This window comes from Scyliorhinus canicula, chromosome 18 (genome assembly GCF_902713615.1).
Source record: "Scyliorhinus canicula chromosome 18, sScyCan1.1, whole genome shotgun sequence".
Classification (NCBI taxonomy): domain Eukaryota; kingdom Metazoa; phylum Chordata; class Chondrichthyes; order Carcharhiniformes; family Scyliorhinidae; genus Scyliorhinus; species Scyliorhinus canicula.
Genome location: NC_052163.1, coordinates 48143867 through 48169807, shown reverse-complemented (window position 1 = coordinate 48169807; position 25941 = coordinate 48143867). Strand labels below are relative to the sequence as shown.

The 25941-nt window shown below is 49.0% G+C and overlaps 1 protein-coding gene across 1 annotated transcript in view; it reads left to right on the top strand.

The window, feature by feature from the left end:
* The window catches only part of tbcd (tubulin folding cofactor D), a 345114-nt gene that overhangs the window by 164414 nt on the left and 154759 nt on the right, over positions 1 to 25941 (top strand). The window contains exons 18-19 of the mRNA XM_038777737.1: positions 851 to 931; positions 2792 to 2865. Of these exons, the coding sequence (XP_038633665.1) occupies positions 851 to 931; positions 2792 to 2865 (155 nt within the window). The remainder of the gene's footprint in view (positions 1 to 850; positions 932 to 2791; positions 2866 to 25941) is intronic.

The window sequence follows — 25941 nt, the reverse complement described above, 5'->3', positions numbered from 1 at the left end:
AGAATCTTATTATTTTCATTTGCATTTTATAATAAAGTCAATACCTTTTCGAATAGGCTATTAAAGCTGATTTTATTAAATATTATGTATATTTTTCATATAAGGAACATGCAACTGGCACTTCTGTCTTAGTAACTGGGCCATAGTGTCAACACCACACATGGTTTTTGAAGGATATAATCCATTTGCACATGTGCAATCTTCTAAGAAAATTATAGGGTATATCCTTAAGTGCAAGTTTACTATGAACAAAAACTTGCATCTATTTCCATTGTCCAGAAATACATTGTTTGGGGGGGGGGGGGGGGGGGGGGGTGGGGTATTGTTGGCCTAGTACCTATGCAAAATATTGTACCATATTCACAAAATACTAACAGTAACTGACCTCAGAAAGCCTCAGTCTGTTACCTTCAGTCTTGTGATGGTGACTCATTGTGAATATTTGCAAAAGGTGTAGAACATCCACAGCTGGAAGCCACAGTATGTTGCAACAAGGGGAAATAAAATGAAAAGGCCCTGTTTACTTGCATGATATATTATGGGACTTGAATTTCAGATCATCTGTTAATCTGCTCATAAATCATTAATTTGGCACCATCTGAAGATTGTTTTTCATTGTTCGCATCAAATTCCGTGCGTTTTTTCTGTCGGCAAGTGTCACTAATATTAAATGACGTGTTGTCCATAAATCTGAAATATTTTCACATGCTGTCGGAACATCTTTTTAACCATCTTCATAATGCACTTCCCATAATCCTGTGAGTAATCTTGACTATTCTGGCATTAAAAAGAGTAGATTCCACTTGTATAAGCAGTAACCGGTTCCTTTTCTTTAATCTCTATTCTGCAGTATATACATTGTTGGATTCCCGGAGTATACACAACCGTTGATTGACCATCTGATACAAAATAAATTTAACCATTGGGATCGGTAAGAGAATGAGTTTGAACTATTTATACACTGAAATGTTTTTGGTGGAGGTGAATGATTGGTGTACAATTAGGGTTCATATATGTTTCTTTATTGGCTAGGTAGTCATAGATGCCAGCCAAAGATGGATAAACTCCACCATAAATATCTAATTTATTCCTTTATCTAATTTATTCCTTTATCATCATCAATTTGAGTAAACAAAGCACAATTATCTATCTTTTCTGATTGTGGAAATATTTTTATATTTGGAAATGATGAGCTGTGATAATGCGAAATGAGATCAAAATTGTAGGAAAATAAGGGGCAGCATCTTGAGGTAGCGAGGTTCGGCTGCAGCCTAGAGAGCGGGAAAGACCTCCATTTGCCTTTTTTCGGAAAGCATGCCATAATTTGTGCCACTCAGGCACTTAACAGCTCAGCAGCGAGCCTTGCCCAGAACCAAGGACTCTGGGATCGGAGGCCCCGTCCAAGAGCCACGGTCCAATCAGGTTGGCAGCTATTCTGTACTAGGAGGTTGTGGTTGCTGCCAGTATGAAACATCATAGCCACTTGAGATCTCAGATCACTGATGGATCTAGGTACAGGTGAGTGATGCAAGAGGGGTGGGGGTGGCAGTTGCACTGGAGGGCTCGGGGACAGTTTGAGGACTAGGCAGCAAGGGTGGGGGGTGGCCATCTGCGAGCCCTCTCCCCCTCCCAACACCCGGTCCCTCAATGAGGTGCCGTGTCATTGAAGAAGGGACACCCCTGCCTCATCCACCCTGGGACCCTGCAAGCAAATATACAGCTGCTGGGGTGACAGCATGAATTCCCAATTGTGGGCAGGGTTGGATGACCATCTGCAGGCCTTCTCACCATGGATGTAATTGGGGTGCAAGTGAGAAGGTGGTGGGGTCCTCATCCACTTGATTAAACCCTCCACCTTCATCACCACCAAACTCGTCAATGGGTGCGCACAAGATTTTACCTGTTATGTGTATTGGAGGAAACAAATAGCGGTAGTGCTAAGATTGAAGCTGCTGCGATAAATAGATATTATTTGGAACGTGGGGATTCCTTTTGTTTCTCAGCATATTAAAAAAGTTGGAAGGTCATTCTGCAAGAACGCTGAGTACTGGAATTTTGTATTGCTTTGAGAATTAACTCAAATCAGTTCACGAACTGAAAGTATATTGATTTGACTTTATTTGTCGTATGTTTTAAAGATTTTAAACTTCTAAGCATTCATTTAATTGATGTGATCCATTAATTGTCAGAATTTAAAACTTATGCTGTGGCTCCTTAGCCTGAGGAGCAGATCAGGCCATCAAAGTAAGAAGCTGTCATTTTACTTCCTTTGTGGGCTTTTGATGAGCTCAGAGAAAACACATAGCAGGTGGCCATTTGAGCAAAGTAGGTGGTCAGATTTGACTTTTTTCCTTTGCTGTTGAGAAACTTGGCAAGGTGGTTGGTGGGAATTTTCTCCAAGGCTCACTTTTAACAGTAAACACTGCATGGTGACAAAGTTCTTTCACATTGTGATAAATGCAAACAACCAAAGCTTTTTCTGTTCTGGCAATTTTACACTGGCAAGTATTTTTTGCATGTTGGGAGAAAATGGTTGAATTCAACAGTGCGATTTGTGAGCCATTGTTTATCTGTAATTTATTCTTAAACAGCTTTGAAACAGTGCTTGATTTTGTGGTTCACCAGCTTCAGTCTTAATTTGGACACTATTACACAATGAGTTCCACTGTGATGTATATACAGTCTGATGTTCATATGTTTTGTGAAAAGGAGTCCCAGAATATTTTTGTGGTTTGTGTTCAAGATTGAAACATGACTTTCATTAAAATGTATAGTTTTTGTGTTTTCACAGTGCCATTCGTGAGCTCACAGCAAAGACCCTCCATAATCTTACTCCACATGCACCAGAATACATGGCTAATATTGGTGAGTGGCCAACAAAACATTTTCTCTCTGAAATAAAAGGCATTTCCTTCAATAGTGCAACAGATGCGAGCAGTTTATCACACACCAATTTATACAACTGTTGCGCCATAATAGCATTTGGTAGCATTCAGCCAACAGGAAGTCCCAATTGAAAAATAGTTTGATTGTCGACTTGAGCCCACGCAGAAAATACTGTAACTTCCGACGATAACCTTGATATTCTTCGAGAACTTGCTCCATTGTTGCATTCTGGCCAATATCAAATTTTATCCCTGTCAAGTTAACCAGATCATTCACACCTGTATTCTAGTTCAAATAATATGCCTCCCATTGTCCTCAAGATGTGTGCGCCTGAATTTATCTCTGTTTTATCCAATCTCTACCTGTTTCTTTTATTCTTTTTCCTCGTCATTTTAATTTATTTGTTCCTCAGAAAGACGAACATTGATATTTCAAATTAATGTAATGCTAGAACTGTGCTTGAATAATTTGCAACTGGCTCTTGAACCTTGAACAGGCTCTGGCATGATGCTCCATTTGCCTTCCAAGAATTCTGTGGCCTGGATTCGGCACTGGTGATGACAGTCAGCTTTCAGCATTTGCCATTATTCCTTTTCTAAAACTAACAATAACTTTAGATTTAGGAGTCGCTGTCAGCGATTCTGTGCTTCCCCAGACAATGCGCTGATGAGGTCCCCTGAATGCAGTGCATCTTGTAAATGATGCACAGTTACTCATACTGATATTTAGCTCTGCAGTCCTGCCACACCTAGCCATGAGTGGTTGACAGTTAAAAAAAACTCACTGGAGGGGGAGGCTCCACAAATATCTCCATCATCAATTAGCATTTAGTGCTAAAGATAAGGCTGAAGAATTTGCTACAGTCTTCAGCCAGAAATGTTGAGTGGATGACCCATTCTTTTTTTTTAAAATAATTTTTATTGGAATTTTTTACAGAAAATATAAAAATATAACAAGTATAGCAAAAAGCGGTAATATGCAACTAACAGCCCCATAACACCCACAATTCCCCCCATACCGTAACATCACATGTATCACACTCCCCGCGCCCCCCCCCCCCCCCAAACAAGAGAACTTAACCAGAAATCCCCCCCCCCCCCCCCCCCCCCCCCCCCCCCCCGGGTTGCTGTACCCTATTGTTGAGCCAGAAAGTCGAGGAAAGGTTGCCACCGTTTAAAGAACCCTTGCACCGATCCTCTCAGGGCGATTTTAACCTTCTCAAGCTTAATGAAGCCCGCCATGTCATTGATCCAGGTCTCCACGCTTGGGGGCCTCGCGTCCTTCCACTGTAGCAAAATCCTTCGCCGGGCTACTAGGGACGCAAAGGCCAGCACACCGGCCTCTTTCGCCTCCTGCACTCCCGGCTTTACCCCAACCCCAAAGATCGCGAGTCCCCATCCTGGCTTGACCCTGGATCCCACCACCCTTGACACCGTCCTCGCCACCCCCTTCCAGAACTCCTCCAATGCCGGGCATGCCCAGAACATATGGGCATGGTTCTTTGGATTCCCCGAGCACCTGACACACCTGTCCTCACCCCCAAAGAACCTACTCATCCTCGTCCCAGTCATGTGGGCCCTATGCAGCACCTTGAATTGGATGAGGCTAAGCCGCGCACACGAGGAGGAAGAATTTACCCTCTCCAGGGCATCAGCCCATGTCCCGTCTTCGATCTGTTCCCCCAGTTCCCCCTCCCACTTCGTTTTCAACTCCTCTACTGACGCCTCTTCCAGTGGATGACCCATTCTGCTGCTTCCTGAAGTCCCCAGCATCACAGATGCCAGTCTTCACCCACTCATTCCAGGGTGGTCTCATGAAATAGTTAAAGGTGCTGGATATTGCAATGGATATGGCCCGTAACAATACTCCTGCAATAGCACTGAAGACTTGTGCTCCAAAGGTTTCCACACCTCAACCAAGCTGTTCCAGTACAGCTACAACATTGGTATCTACCCGGCAATGTTGAAAATTGACCAGGTATGTCACACAAATCAGGACAAATTGAACCCGGCCAATTACCACCCCATTAATCTACTCTCATCAGTGAAGTGATGGAAGGGTGCATGAACAGTGCAATCAAATGGCAGTTGCTTAACAATAACTTGCTTACTGTGCTCGGTTTCTGCCAGTGCCATTCACCTCCTGACCCACAGCCTTGGTTCAAACATGGAAAAAAGAGCTGAACTCCAGGGGTGAGGTGAGAATGACTGCCCTTGACATTGGGGCCGCATTTGACCGAGTGTGGCATCAAGGAGCCCTAGCAAACCTGGAGTCAATAGGTACCAGGATAAAACACTCCGCTGGTTGGAGTCTTACCAGTACAAAGGAAGATGGGGAAGGTGGGACATGTACAAGCGGGACGGCCTGCTCCTGAACCAGAATGAATAAGGACACAACATACTATAGTAAAGGAAACCAGACTGAGGGAGTTCAGCAATGTTGAGTTTCAAGGGAGTAATGGATGGCCTCTACTTTAATGTTAGGAGCATTATATGTTCATAGAATTCCTACAATGCAGAAGGAAGTCATTGGGCCCATCACGCCTGCACTGACCCTCTGAATGAGCACCCTACCTATCCCGTAAGCCCACCTAACCGTACACATCCTTGGACATGATAGGACTGATGAGTTAAGGGCATGGATTGACCCATGGAATTGTGATATTGTTGCCATCACAGATGTGGCTGAGGAAGGGACTGGACTGGCAACTCAACATCCCGAAGTATAGGATACTCGGGCAAGACAGGGGAGGGTGCAAAAGAGAGGCGTTGATGAATTATTAATTAAAGAGTCAGTTCCTGCAGTAAGGAAGGATGATATCTTGGAAGGGTCTTCAAATGAGTCTTTGTAGACCCTGATGGAGCTTAGGAATAACAAGGCCGCAGTCACATTGCTAGGGTGTGGATAATAGACCCCAAACAATAGAGGAGCAGATATGAAGATAATTCACTGAGGTGTGTAATAATAATAATAGGGTAATTATATTAGGGGATTTTAACTTTCCCCAACATTAATTGGGGTAGTTATAGCGTAAAGGGTTCAGAGGGGGCGGATTTCTTGCAATGCATGTCACTATGTAGAAGGTCCAACAAGGGACGGCACAGTGCTGGATTTAATCCTGGGTACGAAGCCGAACAGGTGCTCCAGGTGGCAGTGGGGGACCATTTCAGTGATAATGACCACAACACTTTACAATTTAAGTTTGTTATGCAAAGGGAAGAAGATGGTCTGCAAAAAAATGGGGGACAAGGTGCAGTGAGGGACATTCAAAAAGGGAACGGGAAGACTTCAGGCCCAACATGTTCCCTTTAGGGTGAAATGTAGGAGCAAGAAGGCCAGAGAACCCAGAATGTTGAGGAATATTCAGGATTGGATAAGAAAGAAAAGGGAGGCTTTTAGCAGGTACAAACGGAGCAAATCAGCAGAGGCCTTAGTGGAGTACAGAAAGGAATTAGGAGAGCAAAGGGGGCATGAAAAAGCACTGGCTGGTAAGACCAGGGCGAACCCCAAGATAGTCTATGTAAGTATATTAAGGAGAAGAGGATAACCATGGAAAGAGTAGGGCCCATTAGCAATCTGTGAGTGGAGCCAGAGAACATTGGTAGGGTGTTAAACAAGTACTTCACATACGTCATCACTCGGGAGAAGGAGGATATTGGTGCTGAATTGGGGAGTGGGACTGTGATGTTCTTGAACAGTTTGATATAGGGAGTGAGGAGGCATTGGAGGTTTGGCTGGCTTAAAAGTGGACAAATCCCCATGTCCGGATGAATTGAATCCCAGGTTGCTGTGGGAGGCAAGGGAGGAAATTCCTCTCTTGCCTTAAGGGAGGTGCCAGAGGATTGAAGACAGCTAATGTGGTTCCATTTTTCAAGAAGGAATTGCAGACCAGTGAGTCTCATCAGTAGTAGGGAAACTATTGGAGAAAATTCTAAATGAGAGAATTAATCTCCCCTTGGAGAGCCAAGGTTTGATCAGGGATGGTCAGCATGGCTTTGTCAGAGGGACGTCATGTCTAACAAATTAGACTGAATTTTTCAAGGAGGTGATTGGATGTGTAAATGAGTGTAGTGCAGTTGATGATGTTTTTTTGGATTTCAGCAAAGCCTTTGACAAGGTCCCACAGGGAGACTGATGAAGAAGGTAAAAGCACATGGGATCCAGGTTAGCTTGGCAAGCTGGATCCAAAATTGGCTTCTGATGGCAAATAGAGGGTGGTGGTAGATGGCTGTTTGTATGACTAGAGGCTGGTGCCCTGTGGCGTACCACAGCGTTCAGTGCTGGGTCCCTCATTGTATAAACGATATAGGTGAGAATGTGAGGGGTGATAAGAAGTCTGCAGATGACACGAAGATTGGCAGGGTGATTAATTGTGAGGAAGAAGGTCTTAGTGTCGCAGGAAGATATAGACGGGTTGGTCAAGTGGGCATATCAGTGGCATATGGAGTTTAACCCTGAAAGGTGCGAAATGCTGCACTTTGGAAGGAATAACAAGTCAAGGGAGTACTCAATGAATGGCAGGGCACTAGGAAGCTCCGAGGAACAGAAGGATCTTTGGGTGCAGGTCCACAGATCCCTGAAGGCGGAAGGACAGGTTAATAGGGTAGTTAAGAAGACATGTGGGACACTTGCTTTTATCAGCCTTGGCATAGATTATAAGAGCAAGGAGGTTACGTTGGAGCTGTACAAAACTTTGGCTAAGCCACAGCTGTAGTTCTGTGTGAAGTTATGGTTGCCTCAATGTAGGAAGGATATGATAGCACTGGAGAAGGTGCAGAGGAGATTCACCTGGATATTGCCTGGTACGGAGCATTTGAGCTATGAGGCTGGATAGGCATAGGTTATTTTCTTTAGAGCAGAGAAGGCAGAGCGGGGGGGGACCTGATAATGGCGTTACGGTTAGGCAGTGTATGGACAGGGTGGATCGTAAGCAGTTATTCCTCTTAGTTGAAGCGTCAATAATGAGGGGGTATAATTTTAAGGTGCGGGGCTGGAAGTTTAGAAGGGATTTGAAGAAAATATTTTTCACCCAGAGGATGGTGGGAGTCTGGAATGCACTGCCTGGGAGGGTAGTACTGGTAGGAAATCTCATAACCTTCAAAAAGTGTATCAGTCTGCACTTGAAATGTCATAATATTCAAAGCTATGGGCCAAGTGCTGGAAAGTGGGATTAGTGCAGTTTTCAGGCGCGATTCAACAGAAAAGTGTCATTTTGGGTGCATTTGGTGGGCTGTTTCTCGGCGGCTGCGTTGGCGAGATCGCGGCTTGTATTCAAAGACACTTAGTACCAAAATGAGCCCCCACGAGATTCTCGCCATCACTGGCTCCCTCACCGTCTGATTCACCGGACTTGTGCCTCAGCTTCTCGCTGCTAACAAGGAGCTGCCAGCCAAAAACGCGCAGTCCTGCACTTTGTTTGGTGATGTCGACCCGGCGAGGCTTCTCAATACCGTTGATGAGAGACAGGCCACCCTGTTCCCCCGAGGGGTCAGACAACCAGCAGCAGGGTCCGCAATGCTGCCTGGGAGGCAGTGGCTGTCAGTGCGGACAGCATGACCGGCGCTGAATATTGGAAGAAAACCAACAGCATCCACTGAGCTACAAGAGTTAGTTACCACCTCTCTCCTGGCATCAGTTCCGCCTGCCACTGCTCAAATTCCTAAACTCTTTTTTTTCCCCCCCCCCGTCACAAATCACTAATTGACACCTCGCACCCCATAGCCGATCTTCATGCTTGTTCCTCAACACCCCCTGAAACCCTACCAGCACAACTCCTTCATGTCCAGGTGTGGTGCTTGCACATGCCACCTGCTATAATCACATGGACCCATCAAGCATGCAGCTCACAATGCCCTCTCTTTGTCCTCGCAGGAGAAGATGGCACATAATCAGCGGTAAAGAGACAAGACGGGGACGGGATGCCAGAGAACAAGTCCTCACCCACTATGAGGAACAGGTGCTGGAGATTGCGGGGTTGACCGAGGAGAGAGCAGTCACCAACAGTGATGTTGGTCCACACCACAGTGGTGAGGATCCATCCATCCTTCACTCTGATGACCTGTCTCAAGTGAATTGATCATGGGGCTGGTATAGCACACTGGGCTAAATAGCTGGCTTTCAAGGTAGGCCAGCAGCACGGTTCGATTCCCATACCGGCCTCCCCGGACAGGCGCCGGAATGTGGCGACTAGGGGCTTTTCACAGTAACTTCATTGAAGCCTACTCGTGACAATAAGCGATTTTCATTTTCATTTCATTTCATGTCAGACAAAATGGTTCTCTCCTCTTACCGACCACATGTCTGTTGTCTCAAAGGATATCCATCTGATAAGGTCAGGCCATCCGGAGTCATTCCCCCCCCCTCCCCGTCACCCAAGAGACCACCCAGGAGGAGAGCTCTGAGGCGACCACCATCGAGGCATCACAGCTATTACCCCGACTTCCACAGCGCAGAGAGATGCACCTCGGTGGGGGACAGTAGTGGACAGACTTCTGGGGCACAATCTGGTGAGCATCACAGAGTTGCTGTTGCACATCATGTGGAGGTAGGAACATCCAAGGGAATCAGCAGTCAGAGCTCTGTTGGCTCCCAGGACTCAGTTGGGTGCCAGTCAGATGCCGAGCCTCTGGAGCTGATGAAAATGATAGGGCGCAGTCGTGATATTCAGGAGGGGATGTCAGCGACCCTCCAGGAACTGCATAGCCGATTCGAGGTGTACCAAGCGCTTCGTGTGCAGGAGATGGTGCCAGCAATGTGCGACAGCGATGCCAACACTGCTAGAGTGACGGCGCAGTGGAAAGCCTGGAAAACAATGTCGACGTCTTGAATGGTGGTGTCCAAGGCATGACTCAATCTGTGATGACCATGGCTGAGGCCTTGACATCATATCCCTGTCTCTAAGGCATATCCCAAATGCAGGTGGACATTGCTGAGGCACTGCAGAGCATAGCCTAGTCACTGAGGACCATAGCTGAGGGAGTCTATACCGTGGTGCAGATAATTGGAAGACTCCACGACTGGCAGAGCCAGTTCTCCCAGACTCCTCTGGAACTTACTCCAGCTATCCTTCCGTCCCATGGAGTCTCCCAGAGCACTCCGGTCACCATCTCGGAGGAGGAGGCGCAGGAGACCAACTCCTTCCTGACCCCGGCACATTTCAAGGCCAGCGGGAAGAACAAGGTCGCACAGCTACGCCTGTTGACACTGGTCAGTCGGCTGGGGTCCTCCGGCTCCAAGTTCTCCAGAGGATGTCAGCCAAGGACATCAAAGGCCACAGGGTACGGAAAACAGCAGGATGCTTCCATGTCTGATGTGCATCCTAAATGTAGCGCTAGACCATGAAAGATCCAGAGGGGGGGGAGGAGGGGGAGAGGGGGGGGGGGAGGGGGAGGGGGGAGGGGGGAGGGGGGGAGGGGGGGAGGGAGGGGGGGAGGGGGGGGGGAGGGGGAGGGGGGGAGGGGGAGGGGGGAGGGGGAGGGGAGGGGGAGGGGGGAGGGGGGGGGGAGGGGGGAGGGGAGGGAGGGGGAGGGGGGAGGGGGGGGGAGGGAGGGGGGGGAGGGGGGGGAGGGGGGGAGAGGTCACTATCTGGTTGGAGGGAATGTAAAATATTCAGTATTAAAATATGTAACACCTGATACATGTGAAGCCTCTGGCACATTAATCTTCAAAGGGGGCCTGCCTGCATCCCTGCCCCTCGGCACAGTGATCTAAGATCAAAAGCCTTGGATGCAGACCCCGTTCAGATGATGGACCTGAGTGTGCTGTAAGCAGAAAGACAGGAGTCAGACTTTAGCAGAAACTGAGGAGCACCAGAACTTTCCTCACAAAGCGTTACCATCATTCTCCTGCCTTGTATAGTGACCCGCTGACAGTGTCGACACAGGCACATCACCCTGGAGTGATGTTACACTGACCCTTGGAGGGTGGAACAGGTCTGTGAGGGGGTTGCCAGGAATGTGGGGGAGGGGTGGAAATGGGATGGGGAGGGTGCGTGAAGGTGATTGGTATGAGAAAGGAAATTGGGGAGAGGGGGGATTGGAGGAGATGGAAAAGAATAGCAGGAATGGGGGTTGGAAAGGGAGGGAAATGGGGAGGGGGGTTGACCTGATGGGCACGGCCCCATCCTATGAGACAGTGAGGGACTCCCTCGTCCTCCGAGCATGTTCGACCCTTGCTGCCGCCTGTCCTCCGGCTCCTCCTTGGGCTCGTCCTCCAGCCCCTCCTTGCCAGTCTCCTCCAGCATGTCACTACTGCTGCTGTGCCAGGCTGTGAAGGGCACAGAAGACCACCAAAAAACGGGAGTCCCTCTGGTGGATGTAATGCAGGGCATCACCAGAGCGGCCAGGCATCGAAACCGCATTTTCAGCAGTCTGATGTGCTGCTCAATGACAGCACGGGTGGCAACATGGGCCTCATTAAAGTGGGTCTCCGCTTCGGTCTCAGGCCTCCTCTCCAGTGTCAACAGCCATGACCTCAGTGGGTATCCATTGGCCCCCAAGGGACATCAACCTGGCGTGGTCCTCGAAGACACCTAGGATCTCCGAGTGACCCAGGATATAGCTGTCATGCATGCTCTCTGGGTAACAACACACAGGTGCATGATGCAGAGGCGGTGGTCATACATGATCTGAAAATGAATGAGTTAAACGTCTTCCTGTTAATAAAGGGCCCACCCTGATATCCCGTTGCAATCAGGTCGACATGCGTGTCATCAATGGCCCCTGGACCTGGGCCATCTCAGCAATGACAGCAAAACCTGCAGCCCAGGCATCTTGGTGGGCCTGGTCCAACTTAAAGATGATAAAGTCTGATGCCTGGGCATACAGTGCACCCGTCACCTCCCAAATGCACCTATAGGCTGTAGATTGTAAAATGCCATACAGGTCCCCACTCGAGCCCTTTAATGAACCGGTGGCATTAATGTTGAGGGCTGGGTGATATCACAGGACACCAGAAGCTGGTGTCCTCCACTGGATGCCAGGTCCGTGAGGACGTGGCGCAGGTGCCACACTGTCTCCCTGGTGCAACGCAGTCCTCTGGCAGATGATGTCAGACTGCTCATATAATGACCAATGGCACCTGTACACCTTGGGCTGTTGTAGACCTCCCTTGCTGGGTCCCTCCTCAGCCTGATGGACGACCAGATCCCCTGTACATGGGGTGCCGCCTTCAGCCTGCGTTGTGACTGCTGCCTTCTCCAGCATCTGTCTGCCTGGGTTGCCACCAGCAATGCGAGGACAACTGCTGTGGGACACTTGATACACTACTAGAATTCACCAGAGCTCCTTGCATAACGCCATCTCAAGTCCACGACCACTAACATCCAGAAGGACACCAGCAACCATTTTTGTATCTGTAAGGTTTGGAGAAGGAGATAGACCGACAATTAGATGGGGCTTCAATCCCGGGACCCTTAAAGCCCCCAAGTCTCCCGCACCCTTGCATGTTCCACCTTCTGTCAGAGTGCCATCCAGTGAGCCAGTTGTGCTGTCAAACCTTGCTCTGCACACTCACCCTTTGGCCCATCAGGAGCCCCGAGACCTCAGTCCTCTGCTGGGGACATTAGGGAGATCATGCTCAGGCGCCCTCCCCTGATCCGCACACTTAACCTATGGTTGCGAAAGGATTCTCAGTGCTGAAGCCCAGCTCTTTAGTGTTTGATTGTTGGCAGTTGCCTCTATGGTGCTGATGCTTCTAGAGTTCAGGCACACTATTCAGGCTTCAAAGTTTGCTTGACACTAATCATCCTCTGAGACATGGCACACATGCCCTTGAGGAGGCACTTGAGAGTTTTTTTTCTTTTTTTTTAGAAAATATTTTATTGAAGCATTTGTAATTTTCACAGTTTAACACATTAACATTTCTTAAACAACTGCGTGGGCTGCCACACATAAAAAATCTGAAAAACAATAGCACATGTAGCATGTAACAATATGTAACAATGCACATGTAACAATAGCCCATGCCCTATTCCCTAATTACCTGTATACTGAGTTCCCTGACGTTCAAATTTCTTTGAAGAAGTCGATGAACGGATGCCCTCTCTGGGTGAACCCGAGTTGATCCTCTCAAGACGAACTTGACTTTTTTCCAGGCTGAGAAACCCTCGCCTCCCTTCGAGGACTTATGACATAACGTCCGCAAATCCCTGCCAGAATCCCCTCAACTTTGGACATTGCCAGAACATATGTACGTGGTTAGCCGGGCTACCCCCACACCGCCCACATCTGTCCGCCACCTTGTCAAAGAACCTGCTCATCCGGGCTACCGACCACTTCGAACTGGATCAGACTATGTCTGGCACAGGACGAGGATGAATTGACTCTCTTCAAGGCTTTTTCCCACTTTTCCATTTCCAGCTCTCTTCCCAGCTCCTCCCCACTTCTGCTTTACCTCCCTGATTAAGGCCCCCTACCAGTCCATCAACTCTTTGAATATCCAAAATCCTCCCCTCTCCAAGCCCAGTTTTTGACATCACCTTATCCTGTAGTCCCTTCAGTGGGAGGCGAGGAAAGCTAGGAACCTGCCTTTATACAAAGACCCGGACTTGAAGGTATCAAAACCCATTCCCACCCGGTCGCTCAAACTCCTCCTCTAGTTTCTTCAAGGTCGGAAATCCCTCCTGGATAAATAAATCCCCAAATATCTCATTCCCTGCCTGCTGCCACCTCCTGAAGCCTCCATCCGGCCTCCACGTGACAAACCGGTGATTGTTACAAATCGAGATCACACTGACCATCCCATGTGCTGCCTCCATTGCTCCCACACCCTTAGGACTGCCACCACCACAGGGCTTGTAGACTACCGAGCCGGCGAGAACAGGAGGGATGCTGTTAGTAAAGCCTCCAAACCCGTATCCTTGCAAGATGACTCTTCCGCTAGCTCCCAGGCCGACCCCTCCCCCACTACCCACTTACTGACCATCGATATGTTGGCCGCCCAGTAATAATTAATAAAGCCCAGGAGGACCAGGCCCCCCTCTCTGCAACCCCCGCACCAGGTGTGCCCTCTTTACTCAAGGGGTTTTTCCCGCCCACACACAACCTGTAATTGTCATGTTTATTTTTCTAAAAAAGCCTTTGGGACAAACTTTGGATGGCATTGAATAAAGAAAAGCAATCTTGGGAGGACTTTCAACTTCGCCGTCTGGACCCTTCCCACGAGTGTCAGTGGGAGCATGTCCCATCTGTGGAAATCCCTTTTCATTCGGTCGACTGCTTTGCCACTTGAATCCCTAAATATCTAAAACTCCCCACCACCACTTGAAAAGGTAACTCCCTCAGTCTCCTTTCCTGCCCCCGTGCCTGGATCACAAACATCTTGCTCTTTCCCATATTCAACGTGTAGCCTGAAAATCGCCCAAATTCTCCTAGTACTTCTATGATTTTGGTCATCCCCCCCCCCCAAAAACCGGGTCTGTAACATAAAGCAAATAGAGAGAAACCCTCCCACTCACTATCCTCCGCCACGCACTTAATGCTCTAAGAGACATTGCTAAAGGCTCTATGGCCTCGGCAAACAGTAATGGGAAGAGCGGGCATCCCAGCCTTGTCCCTCTCCCGAGATTAAAATATTCTGACCCTGTTCGGTTGGTTCTCACATTTGCCACCAGGGCCTGATATAACAGCCGGACCCAATCCACAAATCCCTGCCCGAACCCAAACCTATTTAAAATATCTCATAAGTATGTCCAGTCCACCCGGTTGAAAGCCTTCTCCGTGTCCATGGCTGCTACTACCACCTCAGCCTCACGCCCCTCAGCTGGCATCATTATAACATTAAGAAGCCGTCTAATATTGGACGTCAGGTGCTGCCCTTCACAAATCCCGTCTGATCCTCACCTATTACCTCTGGGACACAGTCCTCTATTCTAGTTGCCAAGATCTTTGCCAGTAATTTAGCATCTACATTTAAAAGGGAAATTGGTCTGTACGATCCACAGCTCTCCGGGTCCTTGTCTCGCTTCAGGATAAGAGAGATTGATCCAAGGAGTTGGGAGTGCTTTCCCCAACGCTATCAAGTGATAGCGTTGGGGAAGCATTCCCAACTCCTTGGTTTCATTGAAAGCCTTAACTAACAGCGGTCCCACTAGCCCCAAAAACCTTTTATAAAATTCCGCTGGGAATCCGTCAGGTCCCGGGGCCTTACCTAATTTCCATTGCCCCCCAATCCATCTATCACTTCACCGAGCCCAAGTGGGCCCCCCAAGGCTTCCACCAGCTCCTTATCTACCTTCGGTAACACTAGCCTCTCCAGGAATTGGTTCATTTCCTCCTCCCCCGCAGGGGGTTCCGACTAATATAAACGACTATAGAATTCACGAAACACGCCATTAACTGCCCCCGGGTCCCTCACTACTTTTCCCCCTCACATCCTTAATTTTTCCTATTTCTCTTGCCGCCTCCTGCTTCCTCAGCTGATGTGCCAACATCCTGCTAGCTTTCTTCCCGTATTCATATACTGCCCTTTTACCCTCCTCAGCTGTCCCTCCACCTTGCCTGTGGAAAGGAGCCCAAAATCCATTTGCAGTCTCTGACGTTTCTTCAGGAGCTCCTCATTCGGAGACTCCGTTTATCTCCTATCCACATGTAAGAGTTCTCCTACTAGCCTGTCCAGCTCTGCCCGTTCAGCCCTTTCCTTATTGGCCTGAATTAAAATATATTCCCCTTTGATGACCGCTTTCAGTGACACCCCAGCCACGAGCTCTCCTGTGTCGTTGATATTTATATCTGCCCGAATGGCCTCCCTCACTCGCTCACATATCTTGTCGTCTGCTAACAGCCCTGCATCTAGTCTCCACTGTGGGCGCTGAGAATTTCCCGTGTTTACCTGTAGGTCTAGCCAATGTAGCGCATGGTCCGATACTACGATTGCTACCCAATGATCTGAGCAAGTTCTATGCCCACTTTGAGCAGTCAGCCAATGTATCAGTGCCACCCGCCCCAACAGCCCTGGACACACCCATACCCACTATTACAGCCTCAGCTGCCTTCTGAAAGTGAATCCACGGAAAGCGACAGACCCCGACGGAGTCTCTGGGCGAGCACTCAGAGCCTGCGCAGACTAGCTGGCGAGTGCATTCACAGATATCTTCACCACCTCACTACTCCTCTCTGAGGTCCTCACCTCCTTCAAGAAGGCCACCATAATACCAGTACCAAAGAAGAACAAGGCACCCTGTCTCAACGACTACCGACCGGTTGCCTTAACGTCTGTTATCATGAAATGCTACGAGCGGCTAGTCACGAGATGGATCACTGCCAGCCTCCCAGACGGTCTCGATCCACTGCAGTTTGCATATCACCGCAACTGGTCCACAGCAGATGCTATCTCCCTGGCTCTACAATCAACACTCGAACACCTCGATAACAAGGACACCTATGTAAGACTGCTGTTCATAAACTACAGCTCAGCCTTCAACACCATTATCCCAAGGAGACTAATAACCAAACCTAGCAATCTTGGACTTGACCCCTCCCTGTGCAGCTGGATCCTCCACTTCCTCACCAACAGACCGCAGTCTGTCAGGATAGGCAACAGCACCTCCTCCACAATAGTCCTCCACACGGGAGCCCTGCAAGGATGTGTGCTTAGTCCTCTACTGTACTCCCTATACACACATGACTGTGTGGAAAGATTTAACTCCAACTCAATCTGTAAGTTTGCGAATGATATGACTGTGGTGGGCCGCATCTCAAACAATGACAAATCAGACTTCAGGAGGGAGATAAATCACTTGGTTGCGTGGTGTACTGAAAACCTCTCTCTAAATGTTGGAAAGACCAAGGAACTGGTCATCGACTTCAGGAAGTGTAGCACGCCACACACTCCCGTCTGCATCAATGGCTCTGAAGTGGAGATGGTCGATAGCTTTAAGTTCCTGGGGGTCACCATCACTAACAGTCTGTCCTGGTCCACTCACATTGATGCAACATTCAAGAAAGCCCAACAACGTCTCTACTTCCTGCGGAAGCTAAAGAAATTTGGCATGTCTGCATTGACTCTCAAACTTCTACAGATGTGCAACAGAGGGCATCCTATCCGGCTGCATCACAGTATGGTATGGTATGGCAACTGCTCTGTCCAGGATCGCAAGAAACTTCACACTGTGGTGAACTCAGCTCAACGCATCACACAAACTTGCCACCCCCACATTGATTCTGTATACACCTCTCGCTGCCTCAGGAAGGCAACAGCATTATCAGAGATCCCTCCCACCCAGGCATTGCCTTCTTCCAGACCCTTCCATCAGGCAGAAGATACAGAAGTCTGAAGACTCGCACATCCAGACATAGGAACAGCTTCTTCCCCACAGCTACAAGACTCCTCAACGACTCCCCGTCGGACTGATCTGTTCCCTGTAAGAACACTATTCATGACGCCCTAGGCTGCTCTTGCTCATGTATGTGCTTTGTTTGTTTTGTTTGGCCCCTTGTTCCGCACTGTAACCAATCACTGTTTCGGCGATGTACAATTTGTCAATGTTCCCTGTTGATTATTCTTGTGCCTACTATGTATGTACTGTGTACGTTCCTCGGCTGCAGAAAAATACTTTTCACTGTACTTCGATACATGTGACAATAAATCAAATCAAATCATCTTCTTCCGGGTAGAGCAGTCCAAATATTATTCCCTTTGCATACAGAGCCGCTTTAACTTTATTAAAACTCTCCCTCCTCTTAGCAAGTTGTTCTCCCAAGTCTTGATAAACCCGGATCTTGGCTTCTTCCCATACGAACTGTTTCATCTGCCTAGCCCATCTCATGATGCGTTCTTTGTACAGGAAACATTGCAGCCTCACCACCATCGCCCTTGGGGTCTCACAACCCTGGGACCTGCGCATAAGTGCCCTGTGAGCTCGGTCCACCTCCAATGGCCTGTCGAATGCCTCTGCCCCATCATTTTCTCGAACATCTTCACAACATAAGGACCGGCATCTGATCCTTCCTTTCGCTCTGGCAGACCGACGATCAGAATGTGCTGCCTGTGGGAACGATTCTCCAAGTCTTCCATTTTTTCCTGCAGCCGCTTTTGCCGATTCTGTAAATTGCCAATTTGCAGTGCCATCCCAATGGACTGCTCCTCTTGTTCCGTCTCCTGCTCCTGTAGCTTTTGGATCGACTGTCCCTGGGCTGTCACTGTCACCTTCATCTGGTCGCTCCTTAATCGAGGCAACCACCTTGGTCAGGTCCTCCGCACAATCCTTACAGTGCCAGGCGAGCTTTTCATCCAGGTATGTAACCAACCGATCCATCGACCATTGAGCCGGCAGGGCCGGGCCTAGCTTCTCTACCATTGCACCCACCAAGCTCAGATCCTCACTTCCAATCAGCTTTTGATTCCTTCTTTTGCGATTACTTTTTGAACGTAGTTCCATCGGACAGGGGTCACTTTCTCCTCCTCTCACTTTTATCTACTTATGTTAGAAAAAATTTCCGCGAAAATCCAGCTTAAAAGCAGTTTTTAAAAAAAACCCACCAAGAGCAGGAGGTGCTAAATGTGCGACCGATCACAGCATGGTCGCCACCGGAAGTCGGCACTTGAGAGTTGAGGAGTGTGAAATGCTATCACAACTAACAAGGCTAATTCCTCATTTGAAATAGCCTTTGGCTTTGAAGCTAGAGGCTGCTCACAGTTAAAGGGAGTGAAATTGACTTTCATGAGATAAGCTACAGCAGGTCTCTACCCTGGAAGTCCTTGGTAGGACAGACAGGCTGCAGGTGTGGTTGTCCTGGTTATGGATCTCCCCAACATTACACGATTTAAATTTGGTTTGAAGGCCTCACAAACGCAAATCCCCTCTCTGCCGCCCAGGGTGACCCCTAATCTAGAATGCTTCAACCCTTTGAGGGGTCCCACCCCCATCCCACACATCTTCCGAGCACTGGGGCGGCAGCAGCTCCGTGTGCCCTTGAGCTGCATGCTGGAAAATGGAAATGTCTACTCACCTGCTCACTTCCCCTTCGTAGTCATTACGCCAGGTTCCAGTTTTTGAAAGGGAGTACTAAACGACACCCGGGTGATTTGTCGCTGGGGAGTTGGGTAATTCCTGGGAGGCCGTTGCATTCGACTTCAACCTCACAAGTGAGATTGAAATGAATGCAAATGAGGGTTAATGATATTGGCGCCATTTTTGGGCAAGATACAGAACTCTCTTTCGGGAGGGGGCCGGAGAATTGCAAACTTGTTTGCGCCTGCCGCGAATCTGGTCTTTGGCCTTTCCTGATATTTACCCAGCTTGCCTAGAGGTTAAATTGCACCCTCAGTGTAGTTTTGTTGCTGCAAACTCTATGGACCAAAGGGCCTCTTCTGTACTGCATGACTCGATGACTAAAGCAGCCCGCTTGATTGGCATCCCATCCACAAACATTCACTTCCTCTGCCACAGACTTACAGTGGCAGCCATGTGCGCTGTGTACAAGATACACTACTAGAATTCACCAGAGCTCCTTGCATAATACCGTCCCAAGTCCACGACCACTGTCACCCAGAAGGACACAGGCAACAGATACATGGACCACAGCCTGAAATGTTCCCCACCAAGCCACTTACTGTCCTTACTTGGAAATAAATCGCCGTTCCTTCACTGTTGATGGGTCAAAATCCTGGAACTCCCTAACTGCACTGAGTGTACCTACACCACACGGACAGCAGTGGTTCAAGAAGGCAGCTCACCAGCACCTTCTCGAGGGCAATGAGGTCTGGGCAATAAATGCTGGGTAATAAATGCCCCCATCAAGTGAATGAATTTTAAAAAAATAAATAAATAATTGTGACTCCAGCATTAATCCTTGCGGAGCTCCCCTGGTTAGAGCCTGTCAAAACTGGAGTTAGTGGTGTTGTGTTTTAGCTTTCGATGTCTTGCAAAGGAATCTGCCAAACACCTTGACTTGTCCAAACCAGGATCTTTATGGAATCACACGTGGTAAGATAGCCATCTGTTACAGATCAAGTTATCATGGAGTTTCTTTATACTCCTCTCGAACTACACCTAGAACGACTGTTCACCGGTATGTTTTACAACCATCTCCTACAACCATCTAGTGATGGCTGGATGTGCCCCACTTATATTGGAGTCTCTTGTCACATGACCATTGTCTTGTCTGCACCGCCACCTACTGGTTGGATGTTGCACATCATCCATCGATGACATTGCTCACAGGCCTATCACCATATCCCCCTTTCTCAGAAAACATTAAGATTTGTTTACAATCAACATTGATCTTTTAACTTTGTACAATCATGATATTGTCTAACAATGTGAATGAGTTTTACTTTGGTGTCCATAAACATGATATGCCTGGCCTGTGTCCGTCTCTTTTGTACAGAGCATTGTGCCTCCTTCATGGGATCATCTCTGTGATCATTCGGGTTGTTGCCCGCCTCTTCGAAGACTGGTTTACATGCCGGCCTCTTGCTTCTTCTTCCCTTTGCTCTGTGCATTTGGAAGGTCTGTGTCCTGACTGCTACGCTTGCGTCACCAGCCTCTTTTGCACTTCCTGCCATGGCACTGTTTGTTGCTTCTCTTTGTTTCTGTTTCTGATTTGTTAGTGGGATGAGCTAGCTCTCCCAGATGAAGACCAGTATGAGCTCCTTATAGATATTTATTTTCTTTTTATTTTGAGAATGTGATGACTTAGTTTCTTGTGTTTCTTGCTTTTGTGTTTAAGCTTGGCAGCCTCTGATATGGTGCTAGTCTTTACCCTGTGCTCAGAGGTCTGCGGAGTTCCAGGGGGACCCTGAAGGGCCGATGTGTCATCATTAGGTTGTGTGAACATGTCCACTTCTTCGGCCTCACCGTAATGTTGGAGCGCCTCGGTTTCTGGTGCCTGGCTGGAGGTTGGAACTGCGGCAACAAGTGCCGCCCTTTCTTGGCTCGCTGGAGCATTGCTCACTCGCTCTTCAACACTAGACATTACGATGCTGTCTGGCATGATGATCCAGGCATTAGACCAACTTGGTCAAATTCAAGAATGTATGAGTGATTTATTGAGCTGCGTATTGAGATTGTCATCTGCTCCTCTGGGTCAGTCTCGGAGTTGTCAATCACTTCAGTATCCGAGTTGCTGTCATCGTATTCATCATCAATGTCATCCATTCATCGGCAGTGTCCTCGAGGATCTCCTCTGTTTCAGTCTTGGAGTCGTCAAACTCTCAAACATCAGAGTCGCTGTCATTATCTGCATCATCAATGTCTTCCCACTCATCCTCACGTGTTCTCGATGATCTTGGAATCGACTACAGGCGTTCTTTCAAAAACTTGGAATGAGTCACCATGTATGTCTGGAGCCATTTTCTCTAATATTGAGATAATCTCTTCTCTTTGTAGCTTGGTCAGTGGCTGATCCTCTGGTATCAGCAGCTTCCATTTTTGAGTGCACCATCTCCGAGCTCCTGCTCTTCTCAGTGGGTCTTGGCGTCCCCTGTGGCCATTATATAGTCATTCTATCCAAACCACCAGAACAGCGCTGCTTGAGCTTTTTCATTCAGCTTGCCTTTGCTCCTGTGAAAAATATCTATAAGGAGCTCGTACTGGTCTTCATCTGTCTCATCTTCCACACCATTATTTTCTGCATCATTGTCGAAATCTTCAAGTATATATTCGTAGTAGTCATCATCGGATTCAGCATCGTCTGCAATGATTTCTCCTGTAAAATACAACATTGAGCACAGACTTATATGTTCAAGCAGTAGGCAGCCAAGTTCAAAGTCAGCCTTGAGCTTGGCTGCTAAACGTTGGCTTAATGTTCCACGCTGTGGAATTTCAGGAGGACTGAAGAAATTAAAGAACTATTCAATTGGTGCAGTTTTCTTAACTGTTCTTTTTATTTTGAAAATCTTTTTATTGGCTTTTCTCATATTTATAAACAGTTGTTACTTTTTTTTAATAAATGTTTTTATTGGGTTTTTTTGAGCAAGGTATAATTACCGTTACGTACACAGATGTATATATATGTGTATATGCACACATTTAGAGGAGAAGGGCACACCCCAACATAAAAAAATACAATAACATATGCAATGGAATAACTGGTGGGATATTGTGCACCAGCTCGACAGCGGCATCTCTACATCTGGCAAAATTACCCACCCCACAGAAGTAGGCGACTGCCTGCGGGGGGGGCAAGCACACCTTTGGGTGCCGGGGAGAAAATCACAGCGTGCGATATTTGGCTGTGCTGTGTGTTGCTGTCGCCCGCCCTTCCCGGACGGGTCCCGGAACAGTTGCATGAATGGCTCCCACGTTCTGTGGAAGCCGTTGTCTGACCCTCGGATGGCGAATTCGATTTTCTCCATTTGGAGAGATTCCAAGAGGTCGGACAGCCAGTCTGCAGCTCTGGGTGGTGCTGCTGACCACCAGCCAAACAGGATTCTACGGCGGGCGATCAGGGAGGCAAAGGCAAGGGCGTCCGCCCTCCTCCCCAGGAATAGATCTGGCTGGTCTGAAACCCCGAAGACCGACACTGTCGGGCATGGCTCCACCCTCACCCCCACCACTTTGGACATAGCCTCGAAGATGGCTGTCCAGTACTCCACAAGTCTGGGGCAAGACCAGAACCTGTGGGCGTGGTTGGCCGGGCCCCTTTGACACCGTTCACTTCTGTCCTCCACCTCCGGGAAGAACCTACTCATACGGGTTTTTGTTAAGTGGGCTCTATGTACCACTTTTAGTTGCGTCAGGCTGAGCCTTGCGCACGTGGAGGTGGAGTTGACCCTATGTAGTGCCTCGTTCCAGAGTCCCCACCCTATCTCAATCCCCAGGTCCTCCTCCCATTTCTTTCTTGTTGCGTCCAGTACGGTGTCGGCCCTTTCTACCAGTCGGTCATACATGCCGCTACAGTTCCCTTTATCTAGGATGCTTGCGTCTAGTAGGTCTTCCGGTAGTGTCTGTCGTGGCGGTTGTGAGTACGTCCTTGTCTCCTTTCGTAAAAAGTTTTTGAGCTGCAGATACCGTAGCTCGTCCCCCCGGCTAGCCGAAATTTCTCTGTCAGTTCGTCCAGTGTTGCGATCCTGCTGTCTGTGTATAGGTCCCTGATTGTCAGTGTCCCCCCGTCCTGCCTCCACCTTTTGAAGGTGGCGTCAGTCAGTGCTGGTGTGAACCTATGGTTGTTGCAGATGGGAGCCTTGTCCGACATTTTGGTCAGGCCAAATTGCTGCCGCAGTTGGTTCCAGGATTGGAGGGTGGCTGTCACCACTGGGCTGCTGGAGTGTTTTTTGGGTGGGGATGGGAGTGCTGCCGTGGCGAGGGCCCGGAGGGAGTTCCCCACGCAGGAGGCCTCCTCCGCGCGCACCCACTCGGCCTCTGGCTCCTGGATCCATCCCCTTACTCGCTCGGCTATTGCTGCCCAGTGGTAGAATTGCAGGTTTGGGAGGGCTAGGATTTTGTTTTTTGTAGGACCTTCTTTGGGATCCTAGCATTTTTACCCCCCCCATACGAACACCATGATTAGTTTGTTCAGCGCTTGAAAAAGGCCTTGGGGGCGTAGATCGGAATGGATCTAAATAGGAAGAGGAACCTGGGCAGGACATTCATTTTGATCATCTGGACTCTCCCCGCAAGGGAGAGTGGGAGTGTGTTCCATCTTTGCAGGTCCTTTTTTACTTCCTCCGTCAGACTGGTGAGGTTCCATTTGTGGATCCCTTTCCAGTCATGGGCTATTTGGATCCCCAGGTAGCGGAATTTGTGTCGGGCTTGTTTGTACGGCAGCCCCTTTAGTGCTGCCCCCCCCCCCCCCCCCCCCCCCCCCCCCCTTGCGGGTGTACTGGGAAGATCTCGCTTTGCTCATGTTGAGTTTGTAGCCCGAGAAGGCTACAAACTCTTTCAGGAGCGCAATAATTCCGTCCATGCTGCTCTGTGTGTCCGAGATGTAAAGGAGCAGAAACAGTTACTTATGTACATTGCATTTTGGGTGGTGCTGCCGATCGCCAGCTGAGCAGGATTCTCCGGTGTGCGATTAGGGAAGCGAAAGCGAGGGGGTTGGCCCCCTTCCCCATGTGCAGCTCTGGCTACTCCGATACCCTGAAGATTGCCGCTATTGGGCATGGCTTCACCCTCACTCCGAAAACCTTGGACATTGCCTCGGAGAAGGCTGTCCAGAACCCAGCGAGCTTGAGGCAAGTCCAAAACATGTGGGTGTGGTTGGCTGGGCCCTTCTGGCACTGTTCACATTTGTTCTCCACCTCCGGGAAGAACCTGCTCATTGGGGTTCTGGTCAGGTGCGCTCTGTGCACCACATTGAGCTGCATTAGGCTTAGCCTTGCGCAGGAGGAGGCGGAGCTCACCCTGCTCAGTGCTTCGCTCCAGAGTCCCCATCCTACCTCTGTCCCCAGTTCGTCCTCCCATTTTTGTCTGGTCCAGTCCAGTGGTGTTTGGGCTCTGTCCAGTAGCTGTCCATATATTTCCCCACACAGGCCCCCGCCTTCTCGCTGCTTGTGACTATCAGGTCCTCTAGTAGTATGCTTTCTGGGGCCCCGGGGTACCCTACTGTCTCTTTGCGGAGGAAGTGCTTTATTTGGAGGTGTCTCAATTCCTGTCCTCTTGCTAGTTTCCACTTCCTCGTCAGTTTGTTCAGTGTCGCCAGTCTGCGCCCTACGTAGAAGTCCCCGACCGTCAGTGTGCCCCCGTCCCGCCTCCATCTTTTGAAGGTGGTATCTAGCTTGGCTGGGGGGAATCTGTGATTGCTGCAGATGGGGGCCATAAGGGACATTTTGGTTATCCCGAAGTGCTGTCTCAACTGGCTGGCCACTACCACTGGACTCATTGTGTACCTTGTTGAGGAGGAGTGCTGCTGTGGCCAGGGCCTGGAGGGTTGTTCCTTTACAGGATGCCTCCTCCATTTGTATCCAATCTGTGTCGGGTTCTTGTACCCATCCCCTCACCCTTTCTGCCGTTGCTGCCCAATGGTAGTATTGTAAGTTCGGTGGAGCCAGGCCCTCTCTGACTTTCCCTCTTTGCAGTGTCGGTTTGGGAATCATCATCATTTTCCCCCCCCCCCGGACACACACACCCCCGCACACCACACACACGCCATGATTAGCCTGTCTATGTTTTGGAAAAAAGCCTTGGGGATGAAGATCGGGATGGATCTAAACAGGAAGAGGAACCTTGGCAGTACGTTCATCTTGATCGCCTGCACTCTTTCTGCCAGGGAGAGTGGGAGTGAGCCCCTCCGTTGAAGGTCTTTTCTTACTTCCTCCACCAGGCTGGTCAGGTTCCACTTGTGGATCTGTGTCCAGTCTCTGGCTATTTGGATCCCCAGGTAACGGAATCTGTTCTGGGCTGTTTTGAATGGGAGCCCCTTCAGCTCTGTCCCTCCCCGTTTTGGGTTCACTGGAAATGTCTCACTTTTGCCCAGGTTAAGTTTGTAGCCGGAGAAGGTTCCAAACTCATTCAGTATTTACAGTATTGCCTTCAGTCCCTCCTGTGGCTTTGAGACATAGAGGAGCAGGTCATCTGTATAGAGTGAGACTCATGGCTCTCTGTCTCCTCTCCGGATTCCCTTCCAGCTTTTTGCGTCCCACAGGACTATCGCCAGGGGTTTGATCGCTAGCGCGAACAAGAGTGGGGACAGGGGGCGGCCCTGTCTTGTTCCTCTCTGTAGCTGGAAGTATTCAGAGCTGTTGGTGTTAGTTTGGACACTCGCTTTGGGAGCGTTGTACAGGAGCCTCACCCAGGCGGTGAATCCCGCTCCTAGCCCAAACTGTTCCAGCACCTTGAGGAAGTAGCTCCATTCGACTCTGTCAAAGGCCTTTTGCGACCACCTCTGGTACTCAGCCCTCCAGCCTTTTGGCCAGGACCTTTGCGAGTATTTTCGCATCCACGTTCAGCAGTGAAATGGGTCTGTATGATCCGCATTCCGTCAGGTCTTTATCTTTTTTGGGTATCAGTGAAATTGTGGCCTACGCTAGCGTTGGGGGGCAGGGTGCCCCCTGCCAGTGAGTCTGAGAACATGTCCCTTAGGTGTGGGCCAGGACTGGTGCGAATTGTTTGTAGAAGCCCGCTGGGAACCCATGAGCTGGGAGCTGATGCTCTCCATGATTTCTCCCATATCTATT